The 17,986-nt window shown below is 36.2% G+C and overlaps 1 protein-coding gene across 7 annotated transcripts in view; it reads right to left on the bottom strand.

Moving 5' to 3' along the window:
* Positions 1–1,138: 1,138 nt before the first annotated feature.
* The window catches only part of LOC140496694 (E3 ubiquitin-protein ligase RNF38), an 84,795-nt gene continuing 67,947 nt past the window's right edge, over positions 1,139–17,986 (bottom strand). For all 7 annotated transcript variants that reach the window (XM_072596797.1, XM_072596794.1, XM_072596793.1 and 4 more), the window contains 5 exons: positions 17,424–17,530; positions 15,730–15,814; positions 13,206–13,327; positions 12,594–12,693; positions 1,139–4,586 (listed from right to left, as the gene is read on the bottom strand). In XM_072596797.1, the coding sequence (XP_072452898.1) occupies positions 4,524–4,586; positions 12,594–12,693; positions 13,206–13,327; positions 15,730–15,814; positions 17,424–17,530 (477 nt within the window). In that variant the 3' untranslated portion in view covers positions 1,139–4,523. The remainder of the gene's footprint in view (positions 4,587–12,593; positions 12,694–13,205; positions 13,328–15,729; positions 15,815–17,423; positions 17,531–17,986) is intronic.

The following is a 17,986-nucleotide window of genomic DNA, read 5'->3' as shown; positions in this document are numbered from 1 at the left end:
ATTCTCTGCTGCAAAGAGGGTATTGCACTGTTTTGAAGAAAAAAAAATTTGGAAGCAGATAGTTTTACAATCAGAACCATTAATGAAGTTTAATGGGGAAGTTTAATGGGGAAAAGTCATAAATAAAGGAAAAAAGGAAGCGACAAGGAAGGAGGACTCATTTTCCAATTTTATTTTAGGATTGATCTGTCAGGGGGTTTACTTGGGTTAAGAATGCCTATTCCTCCCTTTGGATTATTCATGACCCAAGGCAGGCAGAGAGCATTTAGGGCCTAACTGTGCTTTGAGGAATCTTTTAAGTTTTTCTCCCCCTGGATATCCAAAGAGAAGAAAATTAAGCTTCACTTACTTTATACCAACTCTTTTTGTATATACTTTCCATATTGTTTTAGATGGTCATAAACTGCTTCTGAAACAATTTATATAAATAAAAAAATAAACATGTAGGTAGAGAAAAGTAGTATTTCTTGGGGAGAAGCTGGGAGGGGTGCCAAGAAACCGGCCTGAAAAAGGAATTCCATGTGTAGCTAGGGCAAAAGAGAAGAAAATTAACCTTGTGTTACTGAGAAAACAAAATGAAAAAACCAGAGAACAAACAGGAATTCTGGATGATGAAACATCAGTGACTCTGACATCCCCAGGTGTTTTCCTGTGCCATCTATGAGGGCAGCACATAAACAGGAAACATGAACACAAGACTAGATGATCAGCAATGTGGTGAGCCAGGTTAAGGGAGGCCTGAAAAGCACTTTTGTTATGTATGTACACCCAGCCCAAGGCTATTATGTAATAAAAGGCTCTTATATTTTAAGACTTTTTTGGTGATGCTTTCCAGTCATATTTTATGTATTGTTCTAAAAAGAAGCATACACTGTACAGGGTGTCCCTAAAATCATAGTGTGGCTGAAAAGTTTATTAATTGCTTTATAAAACTTTAATGGCTTAAAACTGCACTAAGATTTTTGGGATACTCTGATCTGTACTTCACTGTTCAATTCAGTGCATGAAGGAGTATGCTGTGTATCCTCCAAACATTCAAACATTATTCATAAAAATGTAAATAAAGTTTGGGGGTTCTGGGAGTAATCCGCTTACAAACCCAAATACAAAACCAGGAAGAATGACAAGAAATTCTAAGTATATGTCATACATTTATTACTGAACAACCCTCTCAACTCCAAAATAGGGCACAGGGATTAAAAATAAAAATTCATTGCACTACTTAGTAAAGCATTACTAGTAACTTTCATAAAAAATGTACAAATTTTGTTAAAAATTTATCAAGCCTTCAAATGATTTGGTTACAGGTATTTATAATACATTTAAAACTACATTAAATGATACAATAAGAGTACGATGAGGAAAAGACTCAACAAATATGATTTCCAACAAAAAACTCTTAAGCTTTCATAATCATTAGCAAGTTTGAAACAAACAGCAAAATGAGGTAACTGAATGTACCAAAAGGAAAATAAAAACAATTTTAACGGTGGCCCAAAGGTATCTCCATCAAAAATGTTTTCCTAAAATGAAACTGAGCTGGTAGATCCCATCCAAAGTATGTACAAGAGGCCTAAATTTTAAGAGCTTTAACAAATCACAGATAAGAGATCGTATAAAACCTAAACATACTTACACGTTTCCCCCATTTTGCTTGAAAAACTTTTAGTAAGAAAATGAGATTCTAATATCTGGAGGCCTTGACATCTCTCTTTCAAAAATAATCAAACAAAGCTGACAATTCATGCAGCCACACAGCAGAGCTAGGATGGTAAAGCCAATCATTTTCATTTTTGAAAGGAAAGGGGAAAGGCAATAAACATAAATATTGTATTGGATTCTGACGCTGTGAATTTCCACTGTAGGGTATGGAGTCACACACGTAAGTGTGCATTAATCCAAAGGTAGCTGAGCATGAAACCCCTTCCCTTCCCCTGTTGTCCGTCACAACAGGGGAAGAGGTTCAATGTAGCTAGTCTGAGCTGATTCACCCCACATGCATGTGTGCTTTAAATACACACTAACCACATGAAATAGATCTGCACACATTGCCAAGAGTCCCATGCAAATTTTTTTTTAAATTTCAGCTTAGTTACAAGAGTGCAATCATTCAGTATTTGACCAAATCAGTCCTTACTGCCCCCTAAATTGTCAACTGTTTCACAAAACTTCACTGGACAAGGGACATTATGACAAGAAATCTTAAGTTCCAAGGGGAAAAAAGGTACTAGTTTATCTACATATTAGTACACTGTGCCTTGTTAATTACGTATTTCTATCTAAATTAGAAAAAGTGCTTTATTTGCATGCTTCAATAAAGTGAATACTGAGTGTAGTCGTGTTATTGTTAGATCTGTACAGATTAAAAAGGCTTTTCTGCAGCTATATAAAAGAGTTTATGTATAAGATGTGTGGCATATTGTAATTTTAAACATGATTTCCTTATTTTAAAAAAATAAAGGTTAACTATACATGATTTAATTGGTTTGTGGTTGGTTGCATCAATAATTCCACTCTACCACATTTTTGGGGAGGGCTCTATAACGGTTTAAAAAATAGTATGCTGTATATTTTTAACTTATTGTTTAATTTTATTAGTGCTCTTATGATCTGACAAACATGAGCAGACCAAAAAGCTCTATTAATTCTATCTTCCTGTTTTAACTAGGTAGGAGTCAACAGTGTCTGAAAAACGGGCAAAATTGTGCTTGTTTTACGTTACTCAACTTCATGTTGCGATTAGTCTGTAGAGCCTTTGAAAGAGGGCAAAGCAGCATGGTGGTAGCCATAACACTGTCTGAAAAACATCAGTGATACTAAAAGCTGAATGGCATCCGAAGCATCCAAAATTATGACACAAGGAACTTAAAGCTGGGATGAGACTGCTAACTAAATGTGCTGCTCAGGTACTGCAACCAAAGTGACAACGTTCACCCAAGGTAAGAAGTGGAGGGATTCAAGAAATGTAATTCTTTTCAATCTAATTCTATTACTGAAAAACAGCCTAAAGCAAGCTGAGACACGGTAAGTCAACCAGTTTATTCAAGACTGCAACTATAACATTATTCAGGTCAATTGAAGGGAGATTAACTCCTTTTTTCACAGCATTATGTTCTCAGTCCAAGAACGGAATCCTCTTTTATACTGCTAACATCCTGGACACTGATTGTATTACACTTTACTCATTCATGCAAGGAAAAAAAAAAACACACCCCCAACCCCAGGTTTGACTAAGAAAAAAAAGCAGGGTTCTTATCAGGGAGTTCATCCATACAGCACAAGTTAAAAGGAAAACGGTGGGACATGGTACTCTCCAAAAGAGAACCAGCCAGACTATGTTCAGAATCAGTTAAAATACCCTATATGAAGAGAAATGTCATTTCCTTCAAACTTAATTTTGCTTGTGCTATTCTACAAGGAATACGTGCCAGGAATCCAGGTTTCAACTGGTGAAAACAAATTAAGATTCTGGTGAAGGAGAATGCCAAATTTCAGGAGGTGTGACTGCACGGGACTGGGGATATCTTTAGTGACAAAAATTTCACCACTTTAAAAAAGGTACATTATTTAACAAGCTGACTGGAAATGTTAAGGAGACGGGAACATAACCAACATTCAAATTACTGATTGAACATGTTAATATTGCTAACTGATTATGTGTGATATTGCACCCTTCTAAAAGGAAACAGCAAGTCTGACATTTTAAAATTCACTTTCATAAGAGAACTAAAAATTAGGTCCTGGTACACTTTTTCTATAAGTGGCCACAGTTGAGACCACCAAAAAAGTAAAAGTATAACAGCCACCTAAAGAATAAAAATGGTCTTTGTATCATTAATTATATTGGGAGGGAATTGGGGGAGAGAATGTTAAATGCTTATAATTGATGCACCCTTAGCATTCAGTGTGCACAGCAAACACAAGGAAAGAAACCAGTGTACAGTACTAGTACTGCTTAAATAACACACAAGATTATACATTGCAGCATAATTAACACTACACACATTCTCAGTACATGCTGGTATACAGGATCTCACGCACACATTATGCTACCACACCCTCACACAAATACTTGCATACTTGCAGACACACGTGGATATATCACCAGACTCATACATTTCATTCATTTCCACTCACAGTTTCTGAAGGCTCTATATAAGGTAGAGTGCTATATTGTTTGGAGCTACCACTCTTAATAAAAGCACATGCTAAGATCACGTCCACAGTAATCTTGCAGCAACACTCGGAATGATCACACAAAAACCAGGGAATGTTAGTGCACACACAAAATTAAGCTAAAGAAAAAGTCTTTGGAGTTCCAATCACACTGTTAGTATAACAATCCCATAATTGTGACGACTAATTGTAAGATTTATAATTAATTAAATCACACAGTGCAAAGAAAGGTCTATTGACCTTTTTGGTAAGGGAAAGGCTGGAAGCCACACAGGTAAAATTCAATGGACAGTCCATATATACATGTGATGAGGAACACCCAAACTAAATTTGTGCTCTTAGGTTGGTCATTCTGAATCACGATGCACTTCTGACGCGTCAGCTCGACAAATTGGGCAGGTACGATTTGCCTGTAAGATGAAGGCAAAATAAGACTGGATTGAGTTGTGATTTAGAAACCTATCTGTTCAAAGACAAACACATTTCCATTATGACATTTACTGTTCAAATGAAGACTAGTTAAAAACATGCTTCCATTTTGTGCCCTAATCATCAAAATAAAGTTAATTCAGTGTGGGAGAATCAGTACAGTAAAGAACATTCTTGGAATAAAAAAGAATTGGATTTGAAATCCTGACACATACTAGCTAACTGACAATAGATAAGACATTTAATACCCCCGTGCCTCAGTTTTATCATACATAAACCAGAGAAAAATACTGACTCTTGTAAAGGAAAATATGAGTGAATTATTATTAGTTTAGGTTGGGAAACATCTGGCATTTAGATTCACTTCACTCATGGGCATAGTTAAGTATAATCTTTAAGTGGTATGGAATAAAATCAGTCAATCTTTCAAAAAACAATAAAAGGCAGTAGTTCGCTTCTGATCAAAAGGTCTTTCAAGGTTGACAGTTATACAAATTGACTGAAATAGCAAGATACACTGGAAAAGGCCACCTGATCTAGTATCAGATGATAATATCTAGGTTTTGCATAGGACATATTTGCAGTGTTTTATATGCATTATGCTCAGTTTGAATCCTCATATGGACAAGTCACTATGATACTCTGGTATTGTTTCCTCATCTATAAAAGATGTCAGACTAGATGAATTCTAAGGATCCTTCCTGCTCTAAATCTGTAATTCTTTATTTTTTGAGGTTTCAACATAAATTTTTAAAGCAAAGTAACACCTTCCTACCTGGCCAATTCTTTCAGATTTTCATAGGTAAAATAAACAACTATTCAAGTAACATAAAATGCTCTGAAATTTAAAATAAGAAAAAAACTGACAAACTGGTTCTTAATGTAGAAATTCATGTCAATAAGATCCTATAAGGACAGAATAATAATGACAGCACTCTTGTGTGAATTTTACTTGCACTTATCATCACTCCCTGTAAGTGGCCATAACTGTACCTACAAAACTGGATTGTATATTTTTAATTATACTTACTGAATAGAATTTTATGTCGTTATATTCTCCATTTCATAAAATAGCAACAGAATAACTACCTTCAGCTCTCGCCTCACTGAAAACTTTTGTTTCTTCATGGCCTCTGATTTTTTTGTGACAATGGCCTTTAACAGAAAATCTCAAAACTTTGGCTTAAACAAATTTAGGAACGAAATCTAAAGTGGATATAACTCAGGGCAATTTTTTGGTAAAATATGGCAGAGTGACATCTAGTGGCGAACCTGGAAATTTGGTGTGGGAGAGTTTCTATTTGGGCAGAGCAGCTGATTATATTTGGATCATATAATTTATACACTACTAATTTGGCTTTTTCTTCTGTAGACAGTGGTAGTTTTACACATTTCTCCTAATGGAGCTGGTGTCATTCTCAGGTAATAATAACACTGGCAGCTGGTCACCTTTCCTTTGGGTTCATGGACTATGCTAATTTATTCAGTAAGTAAATATTTATTAAATGTTTTTATGTGTAATAATGAGTATCATATTACTTGCCTTCTTAATGGACAGGGGAGGGCCTAGAAGGAGAGAATTTGGAATCTAAAATTTTAAAAAAAGATTTTCCTGGGGAGAAAAGTGTTTACGTGTAATGTACTAAAGCAGGAAGATTCCTGGAGGAAGAGGAAAGGTTGGTGCAAAACAAAGACGAACACAGAAGGATTTCAAGGAACTTACCACCTAGTAATGAAGACAATTTTTAGATATATGTAATTCATAGGCATACAACTTAAATTTATTGCATGATCTGGGGTTTACTGAATTTGATAAGTTTTACTGAAGAAACTATTTGGGACAAAAGTATCTTTGAAAAGCAAAGACCACTCCCAAAAATGGCTCTGTTACAAATACACTGGCAAATCAAGTAACCAGTAAGTTTAAATTTATTAGACACTTACCAGGTGCCAGGCAACATGCCAAGCCTTGGGAAAGCAAAGAAAAAAATCAAAACAGTCCCTTTGCCTACAAGGTTGCATGGAAGGAGAGAGATAAGGAAGAAGTCCACAATATAACCCAGAGGGCCAAATCCAGTCAGAATGCAATAAATTTATTTAAGAATGTAATGCATTCTTAGCTTCTTGGGCTTTATTGAATACAGATAGAGGAGGTCCCAGATGTGGCCCTGGGTTGTAGTTTGCTGATACTTGTTCTAAGGAATGGGTGTTATAAGGGATTTAGACCTCAGGGTAGTCCTTCTAAGATTAGGAATTTAGGCAATGAATATACTAATATGGTCTTCAACTCAAAAGATATTTGCGATGAAGTAATCTTTTTCCTTAGACTCTTTATGCATGAATCATACCTAGAATTTCAATAAGTCCAATCACTTAATGCTAACTCACTCAGATGGTTGTACTTTGCTCTTATTTTTTTTAAAGCACCTTGTTGTGTGTTCGCCCTTCGTTGCCGAAGAAGACCACGCCATCAGAGAAATAATGACATGACTTGCACTTGACTTTGTTCTGAGGGAGGGAGGGCTGTGCAGATCACCAGCCTCACTTCTCCTCCAGAGCCATCTGAATCCAGTGACCAGATATTCATGAGGATGACTGGAGATGACCCAGGGTGAGGCAACTGAGGTTAAGTGACTTCCACATATGTATAACTTCCACCTTGTCAGTGTTTTAAGTGAAGTGTCTTTACTATTCTTTAATAATGATAGGGCTTAAGGTCATATTTTGTTGATTTTGAACTTCCATCCATATGTTTAATAATTTGCCCAGCATTTCCTCTATGGCAAGTCAAATCATTAGCACCTGAAACATAACCAAGCAAGATTTCATCTGCTGCAAATGAACATAGGTGCTTGTTTTTAATGAGATGCAGTGTGGACAGAAAAGTTTGTCTTTGGTTGAAGATCAAACGAAGTAACATTTGTAAAATATTAAACGCCTGGTACATAGTAGATGCTGTATATGTGCTTACTCTCTCTCTTTTAGAAAGTACAACACCATTACTCAGCCTTTCTAGCTTTGATAGAAGTAATAGCCCATAAAATAAAGGGTACTCATACTTGAAAAAAAAACCCACCCAGAAATCACTTCTAGATCCCCAAGCTTATTAGGTTAAATAGATATGACTGAACCACAGCAGGCACTTAAAAAACACTTCACTTTGTTTTTGCCAGGTCTGTGCACAACAAAATTATGACATAAAAAAAGAAAAAAATTCTTAGGATATCATGCTCTAGGTCCACAAGTATTTTCTCCAAGGAGGAAGCTACTTCAATACAACAACAGACTTATGTGAATACAGAGTATGTCAGGATACGCCCCACCACCGTGTGCGTGTGTGTGTGTGTGTACACATATATACACACTTGCTTTCTTTAAAAAGGGGACATAAAGAATTAGTATTACAAATAGTGTGGAATCTAAATTATATGTATCCATTTGTATGTTATATTACCAAGTCATATAAATGATTTGCACTTGTGAATAAACAAAATTCCAACCCCTGAACTTTTATTTTCTTGCTTCCATAATTCTGTAACATATAAAAACATATTTAACTTATTATACTAGATTGTTTGAATGGAAGTGAACTTGAATGCACCTTTGCTTCCTTTTAGACAGAAATATAAAACCATTTTAGGTGGTTATGTTTCAATATGGAGCCAAAATATTATTTCACATGTTTAAATCTGTTCAGTTATAAAATTATTGTGAATATAATAGTAAAAGCCTAGACTAGTTTATAAATTTATATCTGATAATAGTAAGGTGAAGAGGCAGAAGCGATAGAAAGAGGAAGAAAGGGAGATAAAAAGCATTAAGATATGAGAAGAAGAAATGTTTTCGACTCCTTCAATATAAGAGATGAAGCCCATCTTTGAGAGTCAGAGGCGTCCTGGCATAGCAGAGAAGGCAACAGACCGGGAATCAGAAGATCCGGATTCTAGTTTTGGTGCCACGATTTTAACAAACATTAATTAAATACCTACGATGGGCAAGGAAGCAAAGACAAAATGAGAGCATATTCCTACCCTCAAGGAGCTTGCACTGAACTTAGGGATACTTGGGAACAGAAAAGCATAACATACTCCTAATAATTTAAGGAGGAAGAGAGGAACACTAAGAAGGGAATCAATAAAGGCTGCCACATTACTTGAGACTGGATGTAAACTAGGAATTCTAACAGGCAGAGGTGAGGAAGCAGAGTTTTTCAGGCATGTGGCAGTCACAGAGATGGGAGAGATGGAGTACTAACTTTAGATAACAGATGGCAGCCCAGTTTCTTTCCTTATTTCTTAAATTCAGATAAATGCACCTACTTTGCAGGATTTTTGTGAAGTTTTCAGAGTAAGGAAAATCAAAGCCATCTGAAACCTGTGAGATGCAGTCCAAACATAAAGGATTATTCAATCCAAGACCTTTCTGGTGCTCAAGAAAGAAGAAAATTAAGAGCCATACACTTGATTTGGCCTAAAAACGAAATGCTTGTTGGACTGGAATTGACTTCCCCATTCTTCCAAGTCCTTAATGCTTCCTGGATACAGAATTCTACTAGAGACTGATGTGATGACGATGACGACAAAAGGCAGTGCTGAACAGCAGACAGAGCGCTGCCGGGGTTCTAGACCTGCTTTTTGTACATAAGAATGTGTGATCCTCAATAAGTCACTTACACTCTTGTTATCGCAGCAACTCTCTAAGACTTAATGGAAAAAAACAAAAGGTAACTGCAGAGGTACATTTGTAGAGGGAGTCTCCTCACTGTGAATTCCTTTATGTCAATAAAATCTCAAGCTGGGATTAAAAAAAAAGCAGCTCATATTTGTTGAGAAGGAGAGGGAGAGGGAGAGAGAGGAGATAGTCTTTTATAAAATCTCCCCTAAATACCCAGCATAAATAAATAGGGAGACAATAACAATGCATCTAGCTGTCCTTAATGAATTTAAGTAATGGGGCCCAGAAGAACCATATAATAAGGTATGATATTAGAATTCTTTGAAAGATTGTGGAAAGAAGAAAAAAAAAAGACTATAGAGAATGGGAAATGTATTATAGGACTGCAGAAAGGTAAAATCATTCCAATTTTTAAAAAATGGACAATAGTGGATTTGCAGATTAGCATCAGTGAACTTGATTTAAATTCCTGAAAAAATTCTAGAGTATATATTACTTAAGAGACGGTTAGAAAATCTCTAGAAATGCTAGTCCTGAGCAAAGAGAGAATACGGTTTCATCAAAAAGCAGATCATGGCACTCTAACCTCATTTCCCTTTTTAACAGGGTTTAGTAAAACAAAACTTTTTACAGTCTCTTTTTTGAAAAAGTGTTTCCTCATTTATACATCAGAATCATTCAAGATTGCTTCCAAAGTATTAACAGAAACAACCCTATTTCAATGATCCTCTGATCAAAAACATCAAGCGAGGTAAAAACAAGGAAACAAACGCTCGCCAAGGATATCCGCCACCGAGAGGGTGTGGGGAGCAGATCCAGCTATGAGTCTCGGTCGAACGACGATTCTTGCAGGGATGGCAAATTCTTTCAGATGGGCTGTCTGCAGATAATATTTCCATGACTGCATCAAAACCCAAAACATTTCAGAGCCTCCTAGAAAAGACCTCCAATCACTCAAAGAAATCTGGTCTGTCCATCTGCCCAGGAAGATTCCCTAAGCACATGAAGGCCTACTGCTTAGATTCCACATGCATTTGGACAGATACCCTATAAAGTATGTCCTGCAGCTGAACAAGAATAAAGGATGTTACCAGGGAGCTGTAGAAGATGAGCGAGGCATGTGGCAAGAATGAAGGATGAGAAGGTGAACAGTCAGAATGCTCCACTGGCACCCTCATGATGTTGGGAGAAAGTGAGGAACGCCTCCAGCACAATGAGTGGGTCTTTTATGGCAAACTTTTGGGAGGACATGGACAAGTGGCAACGGATAAACAAGCGAGGACAGTGTATAATCTTCATCGTAAAGGAACCTCGTGAGTCCCTTTAGATCCATTTGAGCACTACATCAGTAAATCACAAAATGCTACACATTTAGCCTAGGTTTTAGTAAAGCATTCAGCAAAGTTTAATGTGCTTCTTCTGGACAAAATGGATAATGTGGACAAGATGACGGTATAACTGGGTGGCTTTGGAAATGGTTGAAAAACAGTAAAATCTTTAATGGTTAAACGTCTAGTTATAATGAGGTTTACAAGGGTGTTGTTCCAGGGATATGTGTTTGTTAACAATGATGGGAATAAAGGCATAGACGATATGCTTATTACATCTGCACATGACAATGTGGGATTGCCAATTTGAAAGACGATAATCAGGACAGGGGTGGGGAGCCTGTGGCCTCAAGGGTACACGTAACCCTGTAGGTCCCCTTAATAAAAGGATCTGTTCTGTAAAACATGGACTCAGTCAAAAGCTCGCACCCAAGAACCTAGAAGGCTACATGTAGCCTCAAGGCCACAGGTTCCTCATTCCTAGGCTAGAAAGCTGAGTTATATATAATAAGATGAAATATAATAAGGATAAATAAAAGCCTTATACTTAAGTTTTAAAAAAATTTCCCAAGTATAAGGTGGAGGAGACATAACTGGACAGACAGTTCATCTGTAAATGACTGGATGATTTTAGCGTCCTGCAAATTCAACATGACTCAACAGTGAGAAATAACAGTCTAAAAAGCATATCAGATACCATATTGCATTAAGAGAGGGGCAGTTAATAGGATTAAGGAAATTACTGTTGTATTGTACTCTGACCTAGCCAGACCACAGATGAAGTGTTGTGCTCAGTTATGGAACAGGCTTAAGTCTATATCATATGAAAATCAGTTTAAGAAAGTTGGGGATGTTGAGTCAGAAGATAAGCCTCCGGATGGGAAATGATATCCATTTCCAAGTATATGAAGGGCTGATATGTGGAAGAGGGATTACTCATGTTGTTTGGCCCCTGTGACAAGAACCAGTATTTTCTTTCTTCCCACCTACAACATGAGGAGGCTTTATCTAACAGAAAGTAATGCTATCCTGGGGACCTGACTGGCCTCAGTTTCCTTCTCTAGCCTTTATACCACCAAGCCTAGGACATGACAGGCCCTGGCTTCCCTGATGCAGTTTAACAAGTACTATCTATATGGAATCTGCCTGTCAGACTTCAGGGAACTACCACACACTGAAGACTTACAGACCATACATGTTTTCAGAGGGAGACAAGGAAGAGTCACATCTGGAGGAACTAAGAAGCTATAAAACCTCCTTTGTTAAGTATTTAGTGACTTGGGGGTGTCTTCCTCTATCCCAACATCAAGTCTGAATTAAGAGGGTGCTGGCATTAGATTCAGGTATACAACTGCCCTCGAAAGTAGATCCATGAACAAGAGAAGAATGAGATCTAGGATTGATTTAAAGAAATTATTCCTAACAATTAGCCATCTGAAAGTGGAATGGGCTGCCTTTGGAGGGAGTAGGTTCCCTCTCACTGGAATTCTTCAAGTACAGCTTGGGGGGCCCAATTAAATATTTCAAAGAGGGAATTCTTGTGTAGGCACAAGTTGAAATAAATCAGAGGTCAGCAAACTATGGCCTGCACCTGTTTTTATATGGCCCTTAAGCCAGGAATAGTTTTTATTTCTTATTTCATATAAGAAACATTCTTAGTTATGGGAGGTATACCAGGTTACATTTGGCCCTCAGGCCCAATTTGCTTACCCCCAAACTACATGGGGGCTGATTCCAACTCAGAGCTATTTAAGAAGTACTTTTTTCATTTACTCTTAACTTGCTCATACTTTTGGAACCAGTCTTTGTAATATTTTGGAATGTTCTTTATATGCCTCTTCGAAAGCATGTCCCTGTACCTCTACCACACAATTCTCCATCAAAAACAAACCTCAGCATAAGAGCTCTGGGGAACCCGTTATGTTTATTGTCAGGGGAAAATAAAAGCATATGCCAACATTTATCTAATACAAACTTCTACTTTACCTTAAGCCATTTGTCAACACACTTGGCATGAAACTCATGGTTACAGGGTAAGACTCTAAGTAGCTGCCTTGACTCAAAATCACACATGCATACTACGCACCTAAGGAGAAAACAAAATATTTTAGGGTTTTAGGGGTTTTTTTGTTTTGTTATATCTGCAGACGTCTTAGAAATTGCCATATTGCATATATCAGAATATAATCAGAATCCTATCACATTTCCTCCTAAATTACAAGTTTAAACTGATATTAATATACAATTTTCTTGAAATTAACATGTAAAACTGAACCAAGTTAAAGAAATCTTTTAAGTTCTATACCATACTTAGAGGAGTTTTTAAAATTAGAATATTATAATAAAGGTGTCTCCTGAGCAAATATAAAAATTCCTACTTTAATACCCCAAGCTGCTTCTTCAAAGAGATTACTGCAGTAAAGCAGTATATTATCAATCTTTTATACTATCTGTGAAACTTCTGGAGTTAACTTAAAGATATGAAATGTGAAATAAATAAAAGAGGGCATTTGGTTTCCTAATGATCAATGTAGAATCCAAATTCAAAAGACAAAAACATGTGCTTAACATAGACTTAACCAACAGTTAAAAACTTACAAAGTCTGTTCTGACTGGTGGTTGTTAGGATTGAACCGGTAAGATGGAAGTTGTTCAATATCTGCTTTTGTTAATCCACGTGGTTTAGCCTCTCCCAGTCTTTCTGCCAGATTTAATAATGCCTATAAATACAGATGAGATTATTTAATTGATTTGAAAATTCTACTTAGGACTTAAGCATTAGCCACTTTCGTGTCTTCTCTATCAAACATACTTCATCATCAGGACAACGTATTGGTGAGTGGTGTAGCATGAAGAAGAGGAGCCAGAAGAAGCTACATACTTGATTTAAACCACACCTGACCTCCCAAAGTACAAATTCTCCTCACCCCCCACTGCTATTCATCTGCATAATGTAGATGCATAACTCTGCTTACTTTTATTTATTCATCTGCATAATTAACTCTGCATTCCAAGTTCAATGACTTGAACTCACATCCTTCTAACTCTAGGGCTGGTGCTCTATCCACCGTGCCACCTCGTCGTCCCATTTTGCTTTTTGTTACATTTATCTACTCTAACGCTTCTGAAGCAGGGTTCCATGGACAGTAACTTAGGTAGACAACCAAAAAGGGAAAATGGTGGCTTTGCAGGCTGTCACTAAAAAAATTACAGGATGAATGTGAGAGATTCTAGGGGCTAAGAATACTGGGAAATGACTGTAGAATAAAAAATAAATAAGATTATCAATAATACTTTTTTAAAGTTCCAAAGTTGACTTCTCTTCCTTTCCTTCCCTGAGCACAACTCAATGTGTGCTGACATTGCTGATGCTAGGGGGACAGGGAAAGCCAAGGAGAAGTGAACAAGAACCTGACTCAAATATGGTTCTACTCTCCAAATCTTCATAATCAGAGTCCTTGGTGAATACTTAAAAAAATTAACCACTACAATGGCTTTAATACTAATGACAAAGGATGGTCAACATAATGATTATAAATCTCTTTCCCTGCAACAGGGAAATTTATCAAGGAAAAAGAACTTATATTTGCTACCTAGAAAGTCTTTTTAAGATTTGGAGGGCTACTGAAAATACCCAAAATGATGAAACTTGTAAGAAAGCGGCAAAGTTCCTGACTTCTGAGGCTCAATGGAGCTCAATCAAGTCTGCAGGGAATTAAGAGTAGTAACAGGCCTGAAAAGAAAGAGGAGTCTACCTACACCCACTTCACACCACAGAAGCCTAGAGAATCCCCACCTTCTTTATCTTGCACACTGGTAAACAATAGCAGCTACTAATCTCATAAAAATGAGCATTAAAAGTAATGCTGAAAAATCACAAATTAATAAAGAACTAACTTATGCAGCACAGCAAAGCCTCAAGGGATACAGAAATCCAAGTTGAAGAAACAATGGATGGGACAGAAGTACAAAAGGCAAAACAAAATTGGATAACAAATGCACCTTAATATCATAATTTTAAAAAGCCTAACGCAAGAGAACACAATAACCAGGGAAACTGCAAAACATTATCCAAGATCTAATCATACATACCTATGGAAGCTACAAATAACAAAATTAATGAAATCAAAGAAAGATCAACAGATAATAAAATAAAATTGAAGAAAAAACCTAAGAAAGCAACAGAATTGAAAAGACAATGCATATATTAAAAAAAAAAAACCACCAAGAGATTTGGAAGAAACAATAACAAGTACAAAAATTAATTAGGATGCCAGAAGATAACCAAAAAAGACGCTAGACACCGTATCTCAGAAATTAGAAATATTTTTAAGGGCATTACATCAGGCAAGATGCTACAAATAATGTGGCAAAACCACATATGGCACAAGCAAGGAGAATGCTAACTTAAATTCTCCAAAGCAAAGAATCACAGAACTCTAAAAAAGAGCCCCAACACTCATATTTAAAGGAAAGTAACATCAGTTTGCAAAAACAGAGTATACATTCAATAGTCTCTGAATGACCAAGGAGTTAGAGTTAAAGTACAACTTCCCTAGCGAACTGAACAACCCTAGTTTGGAAATATGTTACATAGCTGTTTAATCACCGAGGCAGCATTTTACAGTGGTCTCAATAAAGAGATGACTGGATATTTTCAAAGAATATGCTGTATGCATTTATGTAACAACTTAAACTTCTGAAAAGTAAGACAGTAAATATATTTGGAATAAATATATTTATCACAATATGAGAGTTTTTCCACTTTGGATTGAACCTGGAATAGTAAACTTTTACTCTATATATATAGAACTGAGTCCTTGTTAAAGAAAAAGTGTAACTTAGAAAAGAGATTGCTGGTCTTGAAATCAGGAGAACGTGTTCAAATCCTGCTCTAGCTAACCCTACATAAGTGACTTGGCACCTCTGAGCCTCAGTTTCCTCACAGGGTTGATACAAGGAACAAATGAAATATAATTTAAGTGCTTTGAAAACCTTAAAAGCACTATATAAATTTTAATTATTATAATAAGAATAAACATCTCTTTTCTTTATGGAAGAACATTTGGAATATACTGGTTTATTACTATTCCCAAAGTTGATTTAAAAATTATTTACTAACCTCATAATTTTCTACTTCTCCATCTTCTACATCCAATTCAAAGCTGAAGGCTGGACCCATTGCAGGTGGCACTGGAAGCATTGATCTACAAGAAAGACAATGGCTCAGTGAATACTGGGAGTGGAGGGCAATTAAGGAGGACCGTTTTCCTGTGTTTGAGAAAGACTGAAGCTCATACAGGTACACTTTCTAGAAAAGGCTGACCACAAATAGCGAGCTAAATAAAGAGAACAGTGCATTTTGGTGGGAGGACAAAGAACTGGTCAAGGAAAACAAACTTAATTGGAAAAAGGAACATGGGATGAGGTACAGCAGAAGAGAATAATAGGTAGAATTATCCCTGAAGGATATTGCCAGAACACTGAATATGAAGGGGATCAGAGTAGCAGATTGCAGAGACAAAGAGGAGCAAACTCACATTTAATTATAGTAGGTAAAATAAGAGAGGTCATGCATGGCGGCCAGAAAGAAAGATCTGGTAGTCTAGGGTTTATATCTCACGTTCCTCTGATTTAATAACTTTATCAACAGCTTAACAGCCATTGTCACTTAAGTAGTCTTAATTGGTCAAGCCCTTAAGAAGAGTTTGGCATGAGACACAAATGTCTATTTTTACAAACATGGAATTCCAATGTTCAGATCCCTTCCAGGAGCAGCTCTAGGCATTTATAGCAGATAATCTATTCCAAATTTTTAAAATTTTCTTTGGGTTGGATGGATATTTATATCTCACACATCATAGTGGTCTGGAAAGAAAAAAGTTGTGCCACCATTAAATAAGTAACTCTACTACTATTTTATGAAGAAAAATAAATATCAATTATGACTACCTTTGAAGAATTGGACACTTTAGAAATCAAGTAGTCTTCCAGCTCTAAAATGCTGATTTTGAAATCTGTTAACTAATTTTATCAGTTCTCTAAAATAAAGAAAACTCTCTAAACTGTTAAGACAATATATTGTCAAGGAAGGTTCCTTTTGTTAAACTAACACAAGTTAATTTGTTTTCACATCTTTTCTTCTAAAACCACTACAACATGAGGTATTAGATATAAAACAATTCAACCTCCAAAGAGAATTTACAATTAAGTGTAAAAAAAGGGTTTCAAAGTAGAATGGCTCTTTGAGTAACAAAAGAATGTATTTACAAAATCTATCAAACTGATGGAAAATTGAGAAGTATATTGGGAATTTAAGAATCCGTCAGAAGATAATTCTCTAAGTCTTAGAGACAATGGCTATTCTTTGTCCTCCCAAGAACAAAAGAGTGAACAGAAGCAGAGACACAGGTAGAGCTTTAATGGAGACAAAACCTCTCATGAATAAATTTATTTCTCCGGTACACATTTAGTTCTCACAGAAGGATATAAGTTCTCTGAGGACAGAAACTATTCATTGTTGTTTTCAGCATTCTGTACAAAACAGGTACTTGGAAAATGTTCTTGAAACTCAATTATCTTTGTATCTTGCTATCTTTTTCTTTGCTTTATACTTCTTGAAAGTAAGGCAAAACATTTTGAAAATGAAATACCCCTAAAATACAGATCAATGTTATTTTGCTTATATTAAGTTTTACAGGCAAGATATGTATGTATATACATACATATATGTACATAGATATGTAAAACTATCATAAAAACAATAAATATCTAATAACTAAGGAAAAATATTAAGATAGCTGAGACAGAACTTACAGTACATATGGTAGGAGGCTGGGATGATAAGGTGGAGGTGGTATTGGCTGCTGGGATCGATATCTACTACGTCCTGTAAGTCTTCGAGGCATAAAAGGAGGATAAGGCTACGAGAAAAAAACAGCCCACAAAACTAAGTTATTTGCCTGAATACTTGACTTAATCTGTCAATTAATATAATATCCATTAAAAAAAATTTTTTTTAAATTTTCTTGAGGGCAGGACAAGCTTGTGATTTTATTACTATAGGAAACGCCTGAGGAAGAAATGCCCTCTACCGATAAAAATCTGCATAGAGTTGCCTGAGAGCACTGAGAGATTAAGTGACTTGCCCAGGATCACACAGCCAGTAAGTGTCAGAGGCAGCACAGAAATTTAGAAATCCTGAGGTTGTTCTAGATGTCTCCAGGGATGCTCTATCTATTATGCAATTAGGCTTTCATTGGAATTCATTTTCTGAAAGCCAAAGATTCTCTCTCAAGCACATTTTTGGAAATTAAATCCAGTTTTTCCATCAACTTTCATTCTAGCCTTTGGAAAAAATGATTAGCTCAACATGCAAC

The sequence above is a fragment of the Notamacropus eugenii genome, chromosome 3, assembly GCF_028372415.1.
Source record: "Notamacropus eugenii isolate mMacEug1 chromosome 3, mMacEug1.pri_v2, whole genome shotgun sequence".
NCBI lineage: Eukaryota > Metazoa > Chordata > Mammalia > Diprotodontia > Macropodidae > Notamacropus > Notamacropus eugenii.
The sequence above is the reverse complement of the archived record's forward strand: the minus strand, read 5'-3'. Positions and strand labels throughout refer to the sequence as shown.